The sequence below is a fragment of the Carettochelys insculpta genome, chromosome 9, assembly GCF_033958435.1.
Source record: "Carettochelys insculpta isolate YL-2023 chromosome 9, ASM3395843v1, whole genome shotgun sequence".
NCBI lineage: Eukaryota > Metazoa > Chordata > Testudines > Carettochelyidae > Carettochelys > Carettochelys insculpta.
This window is the reverse complement of record NC_134145.1, coordinates 25,638,724-25,652,281: the sequence shown is the minus strand read 5'-3', so window position 1 is coordinate 25,652,281 and position 13,558 is coordinate 25,638,724. Positions and strand designations below refer to the sequence as shown.

Sequence of the window (13,558 nt, the reverse complement as noted above, 5' to 3'; positions counted from 1 at the left end):
CACATTTGTGTAGACAACGTCCTGATCCCATGAATTGTCTCCAGGGTACGCCACTCCAGAGTGTGCTTTCAGTAGAAAAAATAAGGAAACAGTTCTTAGGCTTCATAAGATATACAAGAAGGGAGATGGCGTTGAACCATGGTTTCTTCACAGGAAAAGAAAATCCTGCTTTGGTGTTTCAAAGCAGTACTATGGCTGTGATTCTCCCTGAGCCGAGCACTCCTCCTGTGGCCCAGGCAGTTATTTCATTACAGTTACTGCACACTTCTTGGAAAAACTACTCTGAAGTATTTTAGTGTCCATGATGGGGTTTTTAACTGTCTAAGAAACAACGTAATGCCAGGTTCGTGGTTTACTACACAGCCAGATTTGTACTTATGGGTCCCATTGAGTAGCCTTTTGTTTCATTGCTCAATTTGAATGAGTCACGTACATTTTGGAAATATTTGCATCCTTATAGTCACCTTAGTTAATCCACATAATTGAATTAACATCAGGTCAGATAGCGAGTGAAGTATTTTGGATCAAGCTCTTACACGACACAGCATGGAGGTATACCATGCTAAGGATTGTACAGACCAGACTGTATTGGTCACATGTAACAGTGTGCAGCTAAATGTGTTGTGTAAACTTAAGGTGGCTGGATGAGAATCTATAAGTACCTCTGTGGGGGGGAAGATATTTCTGATAGTAAAGGGCTGCTGAGTCTAGCAGACAAAGCTATAATGAGATCTAATAGTTGGAAGTTGAAGCTAGAAAAATTCAAACTGGGAATAAAGCCACAATGAGGATAATTAACCACTGGCACAAGTTACAAGGTAGATTTATTTATGTCTTCAAGCCAAGACTAGGGTATTTTTAAAGAATTTCTTTAGTTCAAACAGAAGTTCTGGGTTTCATGCGAAAGTGTCCTTTGGCCCGACTAGATGATCATAATGGTCCCTTTTAAATTTAAAATTATGAACTTTGTTGCCACACTAATTGCATGAATTACATGGAAAAAAATAAAGCATGGATTTTACTTCTACCACAAGACTTGCACTACAATTGTGGTAAAGGGAGGGGAAAGAAAAATAGTTAATTGCAAATGTTCAAATCTACCATAAGTTATTTACTCTTTTCAGGTACAAGATATTACCCTTGAGGTGGCCCTAAATCACAAGATTAATCCTGAAATACGAATGTTAGCTGCCTTTGTTTTGCTTGAAACCAAACCAGGTCTCCCAATCTTGGTGACTTTAGCTAATGCTATGCTGAAAGAACCTAGCATGCAAGTGGCAAGTTTCATCTTCACTTCCCTGAGGGCTCTGAGCAGAAGTTCAGCTCCAGATCTCCAAGTTGTGTAAGAACACTGTATGTTATTTCTCTCAGTGAAAAACTTCATTTTCTGCAAAGCACAGGGGAGGTGCTAATCTGGTATAATTCACTGACTCTTTCAGGGCTTCTGCCTGCCAAGTGGCTATCAGAATACTCAGCCCCAAACTTGACAAACCTGGCTATCGACTCAGCAAAGCTTTCCGTCTTAGCCTGTTTCAAGGTAAGGCTCAAATTCCTGCATCTATATTAATCACCTGTAGGCTTTGAAATAAAATACACATAAATCAAGGGCAGGTGAAATCACACAAGGCATGGGCCCAATTCTGTCTATAGATTCCTGACTGTTTGTCAGTTGCATGTTGTACTTCTAAATTCTTCTATCATTAAGAACATGCCACATCTTAAGGATCTTCCCTTTAAAGAGATTTATATCCCTGTGCACTTTACATTGTACACAGCTAGTCCAACATAGAAGCTAGGAGCAATGCAAACATAGGCCAAGTTCTCAACTCATAGTTGGGCACCACAGCAGACCAAAACTGAACATAGATGTTCTGAATTCAAATGGCATAAGTAACTGATAGGGCCCAAGCATAATTTTATTTGGCCCAGTACAAATTTGGGCCCCCTCCCACACACGTCTCCCAATTTGCAGCCGGTGAACGGGTCCCCCTGGGCCTCCAGGCCCTGGTAAAAGTGTACATTTTTCCCACATGTGGAGGCCCTGGTGGCAGACTAGGAGGATTCTCTCTATAAACACAGTCCCTTTCTATATGAATATTTTCATCGCTTTCATAACGTTAAAAGCTACTTATGTGAGAAACCAAGGAAAAGCAAGTCTTTGAAACATTCTAAACCCACTCTGCCAAATATAGGGTCACTTTTTATTATTATCTTTGCAAAACTACAGTAGGTCTTGTTAGTGCTCTGCCTTTATTTCATAGATTTTACATGACCATTTAATCTGCTCAACAATGAAAATAAGTATTGTACATACCACAGTGACCACAGTTATATATGATACACATGCTTGCTACCTTGGAGATGCAGAGAGAGCATGCCTGAAGAAACATGGTCACTAATATGTGCTATGTGAACTTCCGTACCTTTTAAAATGCATTTTGGGAGATATACGTTTTCCAGAAATAAGCAGATACACATTTCTAGTTTTAGACCTTCATTTCCTCAGCCTGTTTTTGCCTTTAAAATATATTTTGTGAACAGCCATATTGAGTGCTGCAAAAAGTGGGGTGCAGTGGCTGGTGCGGGTACTCTGTGAGAGTGGGTTCATTTTTTCCTCATTGCAGCCAGTAATTGCAGTCAATCAGTAAATGCTACTGCTTTATCAAAGAGATACAAGTATTAGGAGTTTGGAGAGGCCCTGAATTTAATGTGCTAATCTTTCACTTCTGGAGACTGGAAGCCTTATTCTTTTTCTCACACATGCTAATTTAAATGTAGATAACTCAGCTGGCCCAAGCAGAGTCAGTCATATATTAATCTGGAGTAAGTGAGAATAGAATCCAGCACCTAGATTTACCAGAATAGGTCACAGTTGAAAATAAATTTAATGACTTTATATTAGAATAGTTACCATAGTGACAATAGCAATGCAGCATCTAGTAATATGCTAGACACAGAAAGATGAGTACCATAGCTGCCTATGGAGGCAAATGCTGAGTTTTTATTTGCATTCACTTTGTTAGTGGAATATGGCAGCACCTGCCATCCTTATGCCTATTGAGTAATACCTTACTCCTTGAATAGTAACACAGAGAAAGCCATACTAGTCTATATACTATCAAAGCAAAAAAGCAGTCCAGTAGCACTTTAACAAAATAATTTATTAGGTGATGAGCTTTTGCGGGACAGACCCACTTCTGTTCTGGTATGGGTATGATATGAAGAAGTAGGTCTGTCCCACGAAAGCTCATCACCTAATATATTAGTTTATTAGCCTTTAAAGTGCTACTGGACTGCTTTTTAGTTTTGATCTTACTCCTTGAGTAATCCAATTTATTTCAAGGGTGCTATTCAGGGAGCAAAGCGCTACTCAGGGAGAAGAGAATCTGGATCTAGCACTCAATACTCTAGAAATTATTACAGAATCAATTAAAATATATTTGTTAATATTTTAGTGTTTTCCAATATTGCTTTTTCCTGCCATGATTTTTTCCATCTGTCTTTCGTTACTCTTCCTCGAGATATATCATGTGGTCAGATATGTTTAGATGTTGCCACATCTTTCCAGATATAAGGACTACAGTGCATCATATGATTGTGCCAACACAATTTTTTGCTGGTAAATATTTTCTCAGAACACTACAATTATTTAATTCTCAAGCAGTATGAGTTACTGACACCTAGGCTATGTGTACACTAGCCCCAAACTTCGAAATGGCCATGCAAATGGCCATTTTGAAGTTTACTAATGAAGCGCTGAAATACATATTCAGTGCCTCATTAGCATGCGGGCGCCCATGGCACTTTGAAATTGATGCAGCTCGCTGCTGCGCAGCTCGTCTAGACGGGGCTCCTTTTCGAAAGGACCCCACCTACTTCGAAGTCCCCTTATTCCCATCTGCTCATAGGAATAAGGGGACTTCGAAGTAGGTGGGGTCCTTTCGAAAAGGAGCCCTGTCTAGACGAGCTGCACAGTGGCGAGCCATGTCAATTTCAAAGTGCCGCGGCTGCCCGCATGCTAATGAGGCACTGAATATGTATTTCAGAGCTTCATTGGTAAACTTCAAAAAGGCCATTTGCATGGCCATTTCGAAGTTTGGGGCTAGTGTAGACACAGCCCCAGTGATGGAAAATGTCCTTATTCTGTTCACGCTAATGCATTTTCGTTAATCACCTAATCATTTACAAGCAACATTTCTTATTAAGTGTTGGTAGATACAACATTTGTATTAACTACAAGATTTCATGGCCTAGAATGTAGACAATATGCACCTGTATGTGTCCTGTATCAATGGCTGGTACTAGTGCTACTAGCTAATGGAGCTATCTCAAGTGCTGGAGATTGGAAGGTCAGGTGTTGAAAGTTCACTCCCTAGTTGGTGACCAATATGGGATTATTACATAAGAAAATAACATTTCCTAGCTATATTGGAGCTCCTGATGGCACAGTCTGTTGCCTCCTATCCTTCTTCCATTAGATATCTGTGTATGTAATGGGATTGCCTCAATATGGGGTCTCAGCAAAGTTTATTCAACTTGGGCCTGCACTGTTGGTCTAAGCTGAGCCTAAAACCACTTTAACCATCATCATCATCATTATCATCATCATCAATAACCGTGGGCTCAGCACCAGTTGGTGTCTGATGCCTCTCTCACTATTTCGTTCCATCTTTCCCTATCCAGTGCAGAGTGGCTTAGTTTCTGTAGACTAGCTCCAGACCAATCTACTACATCATCGATCCATTCGCTGTGGGGTCTGCCTATCATATTCAAACCATCCATTATGCCAAATACTAGGGTCTTGATTTTTCATTCATCGTTCATTTTGCAAATATGCCCAAATAGTTGTAGCTTCCGTTTTATAACCTTCTGCAGCAAGTTCTCTTTCGGCTGTGTCTTCCAATATAATTCCTCATTGGTGACCTTCTGCAGCCATCCTATTCTCAGAATCTTTCTATAACAATTCCTTTTGAACGCCAATATTCTTCTTTTCGAATCTTTCGTTATCACCCATGTTTCACATCCGTACAACATGCTGCTGAATACACACATTTTCAAGACACCCCGCTTTGTTCTTAAGCTAATTGCTTTGCTTTTCCAGATCTTATCCATCGCCTTCAAATTCACGCTTGCTTTCGCTATGCTAGTCGCTATTTCCTTTTTACAGTCTAGATCATACATTATGTTGCTCCCCAGATATCTGAACTTTTCTACATTTTCTAGGTCAATACCATCCACACTGATCTTCCTTCCTATTTTCTTATCTCCAAATACCATTGTTTTTGTTTTATCGATGTTCATAATCAGTCCATACCGCTTCCCTTCTTCGTTTAACACCCGCACCATTTTCGCTAGCTTCTCCTCATCTTCCTCAATGATAACAACATCATCCACGAAACTCAAGTTGTTAATTCTTTTCCTGTGCACAGATATCCCTTCTACCTCTTCCTTGATCTTGTCCATCATTCTCTCCAGATGTGCGATGAAGATACTTGGCCATATTGGATCTCCTTGTCTCGTACCTTTACTTGTTTTAAACCAACTTCCCAACTCCCCGCATGTTCTCACCACTGCCTCCACATTATCATTGATATCTTTCAACAGCCGTATCAGTCTGCTATCCACTCCATATGGCTCCAACACCACCAAAGTCGCTTTCTAATCTATACTGTCAAATGCCTTTTGAAAATTGACAAAGTAAGTGTGTACGTTTTTGTTCTTTCATCGAGCTTTCTCCGCTATGAGTCTTAGTGCCAATATCTGCTGTACGGTATGTCTGTCTTTTCTGAACCCCACTTGCTCATGTGCTATATGTTCTTCTATCTGTGATCTTAATCTCTCAATAAGTATCAGCAGCAGCACCTTACCTAGATGACTCGTTAGGGCAATCATTCTGTAGTTCTTGTATTCCAATGTACTTCCTTTCTTGGTTATTGTCACTAGCACAGATCTTGTCCATTCCTTAGGCACCTTCCCTTCTTTCCATGCTATATTACATAGTCAGTGTATTTTCTGAATCATGCTTTCTCCGCTGTATTTGATCATCTCTCCCATGATCTTATGATTTCCAGGGCTCTTGTTCTTTAGTCGGTTCACTGCTTTTTCTACTTCCTCCTTCAAAATATTGGTCTCACTCTCGATGCTCGGGGGAGATATCTCTTTCAATTCTTCAATCAGTGTCTCTGAGACACTCGGGTCCAACTGTGCTTTGTATAGATCAGTGCAATATCTCATCTGTCGCTGCACAATCTTCTCCCTGTTCATGAGCACTTCATTCTCATCTTTGATGGCCATCTGCTTCAGTTGCCATTTTCTGTTAATATTCCTAATTGTCTTATACACCTCCCTGGTCTTACATTCACCATAATACCTCTTGATATCTTCACATTGCTCCTCTAACCATTTCTCCTAATCCTTTCTGGCTGCTTTCCTTACCTCATTGCATTTCATCCTATATTGCTGTTCTGCCATCTCAGAAACATCTCTTTTGATGTTCAATGCTCTTTTCTCTTGAACTAACTTCAGTGTCTTCTGGGTAATCCACTTCTTATTGATCTTTTCTTCTTCTGGAACAGTCCGTTCAATTGCCTCTTCTATAGCGTTGGCTATCCCTGCAACTCTCTTATCTAGATCTTTCTCTGTGGCGATATTCTTAATCTTCTCTTCAAGAGCTGTTCTGTATGCATTCCCTGTTTCTTCCTCACATAGCCTCACCACATCTCTTTTCTTAAACTGTGTCTTACATTTTCTTCTGAGTTTTATCTTGATGTTTGCAATCACTAGACTGTGGTCTGAGTCGATATCTGCTCCTTGGAAAGTTCAGCACTGCTGTACTGATATTATCCATCTTCTTCTTATCAAAATCATATCTATCATGTTCTTGGATTTCCCGTCATTCTATCACCATGTCCACTTCCTGCAGTCCTTTTGTTGGAATCTCATGTTGCAAATCACCATCTCATGCTCTGTAGCAAACAGTTTCTCACCTTGTGCATTTCTTTCTCCATATCCAAACCTTCCCATGACTCTCTCCCAACCAACCTTCATTATCTGTTCCAACCTTTGCATTCCAATCTCCTCCAATGATCAACACATCTTTCTTCAGTATATCCTCCACCGTCTTTGTCAAGTCTTTATAGAATATCTCAATCTCTTCCTCCGTACTGTCTGACATGGGTGCATGCATGTCACCAGTTTGTATCCTAATAATGCTCCTCTACCTGTTTTGCTAAGAAGGAATCCAACTCCTGCTTCATGCTTCATTTCGTTTCCTGACCAAATGACTTCGCAACCACATATCTCTCCTGATCCCATCCAACGAATCTCTGACAGTCCAAGTATATCGCATCGGTATCTTTCCATCTCCTTCCAAAGCAGCTCTAATTTTCCAGTTGCCCACAGTGTTCGGACGGTCCATGTTCCAATGGACAGCATATGTGTTAAGTGTAATTTTCTTTTGGTAGCCAACTTATTGACCCAACCCTGATCGCTCAATTGGTATCGCAGACCTTGTTTATGTGGGCAACGTCCAAGCCAGCATCTTTTAACATTTAGTTAGTTGTACAGGCATCAGATTTCATCCGTATTGTTGTTTGACGGTCAGTGCATCAACACACATCTGACCAACCTTCCTCCTTCATCCAGGCTTAGGTCTGACATGGAGCTCTCAGTGGCCAGATTGGATAGTATATTTCCAAAGTAAGGGTGGTCCTCCAGGGGCAGAGATCTAACATAGAGGTTCTTCAGCCACTAGCTGCAGCTGATGTAATAAGAGAAGAAGGAACATAGCTGCGGAAAGGAGGTGTAAGAGGGATGCCCCTGTGCTGTTGTGATTCTCACACATGATTTTGATCTTGTTGCTCTTGAAGCCCATGTTTTCATAGCGGAGCCTTCAGGCTGCTGCCAGACAACACAGGGACTGTACTGTACGGAGCTGCATCAAGATCAACGGAGTGCAAAGAAGAGCTTTAAACCACTCAAATTCAAAACCATCTGAAGTGCTCTGTACAGGTTATCTTAGGATCTGTCCCATTCTTCATGAAAAAACCTAAAGACTGGGAAATACACATGAATTACATTGTTCTGTGTTTACTTGATACTTAACAATTACAGAGTAATTAGTGCCACTTCATGTAAGGAGTTACATTTATTACTAGATGTGTTTAACTGCCTTACATGCAATTTGGGAGATTCATCTACACCTCACCATCTGTTCTCCTTATAGGACATCTATATCACTTACCCTCAACTGATAGCAAAGGATGGCAAATCTGTTTCAATTCCTGATCCCCTTTGTCAAGTTACATTGAATGATGTCTCATAAATGCATCTCATAAATTGATGTTAAAGAATCTGACTGAGTATAAATGTCACAGCAGATGCAATTGGAAAAATAGCCTAATTGCTATGCAACCAGCTGGGGAGTTGTAATTTTGTCCATTAATAGTTCAAATATGCAGAATATTCTATTTATGACAGTTTTAGGACATTGGTTTTATGACTGGGATTTCTGGCCTCTCATGTCATGCTGTATTGCTCATACTATGCAATTAGTAAATTGATACAGTCTTCACTTGGTGGTTTTAAAAACTAACTGAGCTTGCATTTTACTGTATATTTTTCTCTTCTCTTTAGATTCTCTTATGGTTGGAATTGCCGCCCAGTTTTTGGCACTGAATAATGTAGGCAGTATATTTCCATCAACCGCACTGTCCAAATTCAGGACCCATTTTGTTGGACAGATAGCTGAACCCTTTGAGGTGAATGAGCATTCCCACAAGTTTTCTCTTATTAGGATCACAGGCTTTTTATTCCTCCCGTGCTCCTCTTTTCATTTATTTCTTTTCACAGATGGGATTGAGAACTGAAAGACTGCAGGAGATGCTGGCAAAAAGACACATACGTGACAGTGACACTGACAGCGCGTTTGATGTGAGGGGACTTCTGAAAGCGGTGTGTTCACTGGGGGAAAAAATGCACTCAAGGGTTAATCCTACCAATGCCAGGAACATTCTAACAAACTTCCTCTTTCCACACAGCTCTCTGATTGGAAGGCAGTGCCCAGTGATAAACCTCTTGCAGCAGGCTACTTGAGGATGTTTCAACAAGAAATCCTCTTTGGTGAACTTGATAAGAATTCCATGCAAACAATATTTCAGGTAGCTCTTCAATAGCATTATCAGACACATCAGCCAAAGGCTTAAAATACTGTTTCTTTTTAATCTTGCGCTCTCTCTCTCTTTTCTTTTTTTTAATCCTTTACACTCATGAGATATTTTCTGCAAGGATCTGATCATGTACAATAAGTTCAATCTTTGATCAATAGTAGTTATCACTGCTGGCAGACTTTCTCCTAGAGCCTAATTTATGACATGAGCTGTGATATTCAAGCGTGACTTATTTAAACAGGGAAAATCTTTAATTGCAGGCATTGTATGGACCAGAAGACAAACTTCCCTCAATAAAGCCACTCATAAATAATCTTCAAAATGGTGTAGGGGCCAGATGGTCAAAAGCTTTGCTGTCTGCAGAAGTCCGTCGCATTGTGCCTACGTGTATTGGACTCCCAATGGAGACAAGCTTATATCATGCTTCTTTCACACATGTGGCAGGAAATGGTAAGACAGATTGAAAATCAAGTGGAGTTTGGTGCTGCAAAGTACTTTTCACACCACTTCATCGTCTTTTCTTTCTTTCCAATAGTTCAAGCACAAATTACACCAGCTCCAAGTTCTGATTTCAGACTGGATGACTTACTTCATGCCAATATTAAAGTGCGATCCAAGCTGACCGTAAGGTAAACGCTCACTACCAAAGAAAGTGCTCATATTTCCAAATGCACAAGGGCAGTTGTAAATATCTGTCAGCTGTGTACCGTATTGTTCTAATTTTTCAGCATGGTGAAGGACATGATCTTTGTAATGGGAACTTACACACACCTGTTCCAAGCTGGATTGGAGGCACATGCTAAAATAAATCTAAATCTCCCTGTGAATGTTGCTGTTACTGTAAATGTTAAAGAAAAGAATTTCAAATTGGAAATCCCACCCTGCAGCCAAGAAACTGATATCATGACTCTAAGGTAAGTGGCATCTGTTTTGTGACTGGGATTTATGAAATTTCTCATATCAGGTTGAATCAGTCATATTGTGATGCTTTTTCTCATATTATATTATATTCCTGTGTGCTAATGCAGAAAGGAATCTTCTGAAAATAAAATGCATTTCCTTTTTCAAAATCATCCAATGCAAGCAATTTGGTTGACTGGCACTTTCTAACATACCTTATTTATTATAGACTGAAAGCCTTGAATCAGATGAATACCACTTTTCTACAATGTTCTTCACTTGCTTTTCTCTTATAAGTCACTTTTAGGACTGAGTTGTTTATAACATACATTTCCTCATTTTTTCTCTCAAATAACTATACTATATATATATATATATATATATATATATATATATATACACACACTTTATAATACATATATATATGTATTATAAAGCATGCATTTGAAAGCACTAGGTTAGGTTTAAACAGAATGAACACCATGGCTGTGTCTACACGTGCACGCTACTTCGAAGTAGCGGCACTAACTTCGAAATAGCACCCGTCGCGGCTACACGCGTCGGGCACTATTTCGAAGTTAACTTCGACGTTAGGCAGCGAGACATCGAAGTCGCTAACCTCATGAAGGGATCGGAATAGCACCCTACTTCGACGTTCAACGTCGAAGTAGGGACCGTGTAGACGATCTGCGTCCCGCAATGTCGAAGTTGTGGGGTCCTCCATGGCAGCCATCAGCTGGGGGGTTGAGAGATGCTCTCTCTCCAGCCCCTGCGGGGCTCTATGGTCACCGTGGGCAGCAGCCCTTAGCCCAGGGCTTCTGGCTGATTCTGCGGCAGCTTGGGATCTATGCTGCAGGCACAGGGTCTGCAACCAGTTGTCAGCTCTGTGTATCTTGTGTTGTTTAGTGCAACTGTGTCTGGGAGGGGCCCTTTAAGGGAGCGGCTTGCTGTTGAGTCCGCCCTGTGACCCTGTCTACAGCTGTGCCTGGCATCCCTATTTCGATGTGTGCTACTTTGACGTGTAGACGTTCCCTCGCTGCGCCTATTTCGATGTTGGGCTGAGCAACGTCGAAGTTGAACATCGACGTTGCTGGCCCTGGAGGACGTGTAGACGTTATTCATTGAAATAGACTATTTCGATGTTGGCTGCACGTGTAGACGTAGCCCATGGATTGTAAATTGAATGTATTTATAAACACACACACACACATTCAAGCTACATGTACACGTGAATGCTACATTGAAATAGCTTATTTCGATGTAGCAACATCGAAATAAGCTATTTCGATAAATAACGTCTACACGTCCTCCAGGGCTGGTGCCGTCAACGTTCAACGTCGACGTTGGGCAGCGCTACATCGAAGTAGGCGCTGCAGGGGAGCGTCTACACACCAAAGCGGCCCACATCGAAATAAGGGTGCCAGGAACAGCTGCAGACAGGGTCACAGGGCGGATTCAACAGCAAGCCACTCCCTTAAAGGGCCCCTCCCAGACACACTTGCACTAAACAGCACAAGATCCACAGAGCCGACAACTGCTTGCAGACCCTGTGCATGCAGCATGGATCCCCAGCTGCAGCAGCAGCAGCAGCCAGAAGCCCTGGGCTAAGGGCTGCTGCACACGGTGACCATAGAGCCCTGCAGGGGCTGGAGAGAGCGTCTCTCAACCCCTCAGCTGTTGGCCACCATGGCGCACCCCGCTATTTCGATGTTGCGAGACGCGGATCGGCTACATGTGCCCTATTTCAACGTTCAGTGTTGAAGTAGGACGCTATTCCCATCTCCTCATGAGGATAGCGACTTCAACGTCTCGCCGCCTTATGTCGATTTCAACTTCGAAATAGCGCTCGCCACGTGTAGACATGGCGGGCTCTATTTTGAAGTTGGCGCAGCTACTTCGAAGTAGCCAGCATGTGTAGATGGGGCTTCAGTGTTCTAAAGTTGTACAGCATTCAGCATTTCTTGTGATTTTTATCTGTTTTCCGGTGGCGGGCATTTGATCTGCTAGCCTGATAAGTCTACTTGATTAACTACCAGTGGATGCAACTGCAAAACACACTGGAAAACTATTGCAACCAGATGCCAAAGAAGCAAAAACAGATAGCAACCAAAGCACAAGGAGAGGCACAGAGAAAAAGGAAAGAGAGGAAAGCTTAGGAAAATCTTCAAGTACAATAACCATAGCAAATCAAACTGAAAATTCCTCACAAAGAAAAAAGGGACAGACACACAAAAGAAATGTGCAATACCCAGGGATGTCAACAAGTTTCTGTTCTAGGAAACATGGCGGCAATGAAAGAATTCAGTGTTTTATCCACCTAAAGTTAGCATTCATGCCTGCTGGCTCCTGGAAACTCTGCAGGCTTTTTCAGTGTAGCCACCATGGAGGTTCTTCATTAAAACCCCCCTCTCCCCATTATGGCCACAAACTGTCTTATTAGACATTCTGTATTACATGCTGCTCCAGCGATGAATCTGTCCCTCCATCAAAAGTGATTGTAATTAGGTTCCCCACAATGACTTTTGGGGTTCTCATGGACATGCTCAGGAAGCAGTCCAGAGGCCTAAACAGAAGAGCAAGTTCCTCCACAGTTGACTGAGCATGGCTTTTTTTTCTGTGCAAGCCCAACATTGTTTGTTCAGTCTCTTGACTGGACCATACAACCATTCTTGAAATCAGCTTGAAAGGGATATTTGTGCCAACTGCTCTTACTAGCTGTGTCTACACGTGCATGCTACTTCGAAGTAGCGGCACTAACTTCAAAATAGCGCCCGTCGCGGCTACACACGTCGGGCGCTATTTTGAAGTTAACTTCGACGTTAGGCGGCGAGACGTCGAAGTCGCTAACCCCATGAGGGGATCGGAATAGCGCCCTACTTCGACGTTCAACGTCGAAGTAGGGACCGTGTAGACGATCCACGTCCCGCAACGTCGAAATTGCCGGGTCCTCCATGGCGGCCATCAGCTGGGGGGTTGAGAGATGCTCTCTCTCCAGCCCCTGAGGGGCTCTGTGGTCACCATGGGCAGCAGCCCTTAGCCCAGGGCTTCTGGCTGCTGCTGTGGCAGCTGGGGATCCATGCTGCAGGCACAGGGTCTGCAACCAGTTGTCGGCTCTGTGGATCTTGTGTTGTTTAGTGCAACTGTGTCTGGGAGGGGCTCTTTAAGGGAGCGGCTTGCTGTTGAGTCCGCCCTGTGACCCTGTCTGCAGCTGTGCCTGGCACCCTTATTTCGATGTGTGCTACTTTGGCGTGTAGACGTACCCTCGCAGCGCCTATTTCGATGTGGTGCCACGCAACGTCGAAGTTGAACATCGACGTTGCCAGCCCTGGAGGACGTGTAGACGTTATTCATCAAAATAGCCTATTTCGATGTTGCTACATCGAAATAAGCTATTTTGATGTTGGCTTCACGTGTAGACGTAGCCACTAGGTCCCAGTGCTGGATAGGTTAAAGGAAAGATTAAGGAAATAAATAATAACGAATATTAATAA

General features: G+C 42.2%; 1 protein-coding gene across 1 annotated transcript in view; it reads left to right on the top strand.

Annotated features, from left to right (window-relative positions):
• LOC142017910 (vitellogenin-1-like) overlaps nucleotides 1-13,558 on the top strand; it is a 53,648-nt gene that overhangs the window by 15,280 nt on the left and 24,810 nt on the right. The window contains exons 12-19 of the mRNA XM_075003251.1: nucleotides 1,125-1,342; nucleotides 1,440-1,537; nucleotides 8,635-8,759; nucleotides 8,851-8,952; nucleotides 9,039-9,158; nucleotides 9,428-9,617; nucleotides 9,703-9,796; nucleotides 9,896-10,081. Coding sequence (XP_074859352.1) covers nucleotides 1,125-1,342; nucleotides 1,440-1,537; nucleotides 8,635-8,759; nucleotides 8,851-8,952; nucleotides 9,039-9,158; nucleotides 9,428-9,617; nucleotides 9,703-9,796; nucleotides 9,896-10,081 — 1,133 coding nt within the window. The remainder of the gene's footprint in view (nucleotides 1-1,124; nucleotides 1,343-1,439; nucleotides 1,538-8,634; nucleotides 8,760-8,850; nucleotides 8,953-9,038; nucleotides 9,159-9,427; nucleotides 9,618-9,702; nucleotides 9,797-9,895; nucleotides 10,082-13,558) is intronic.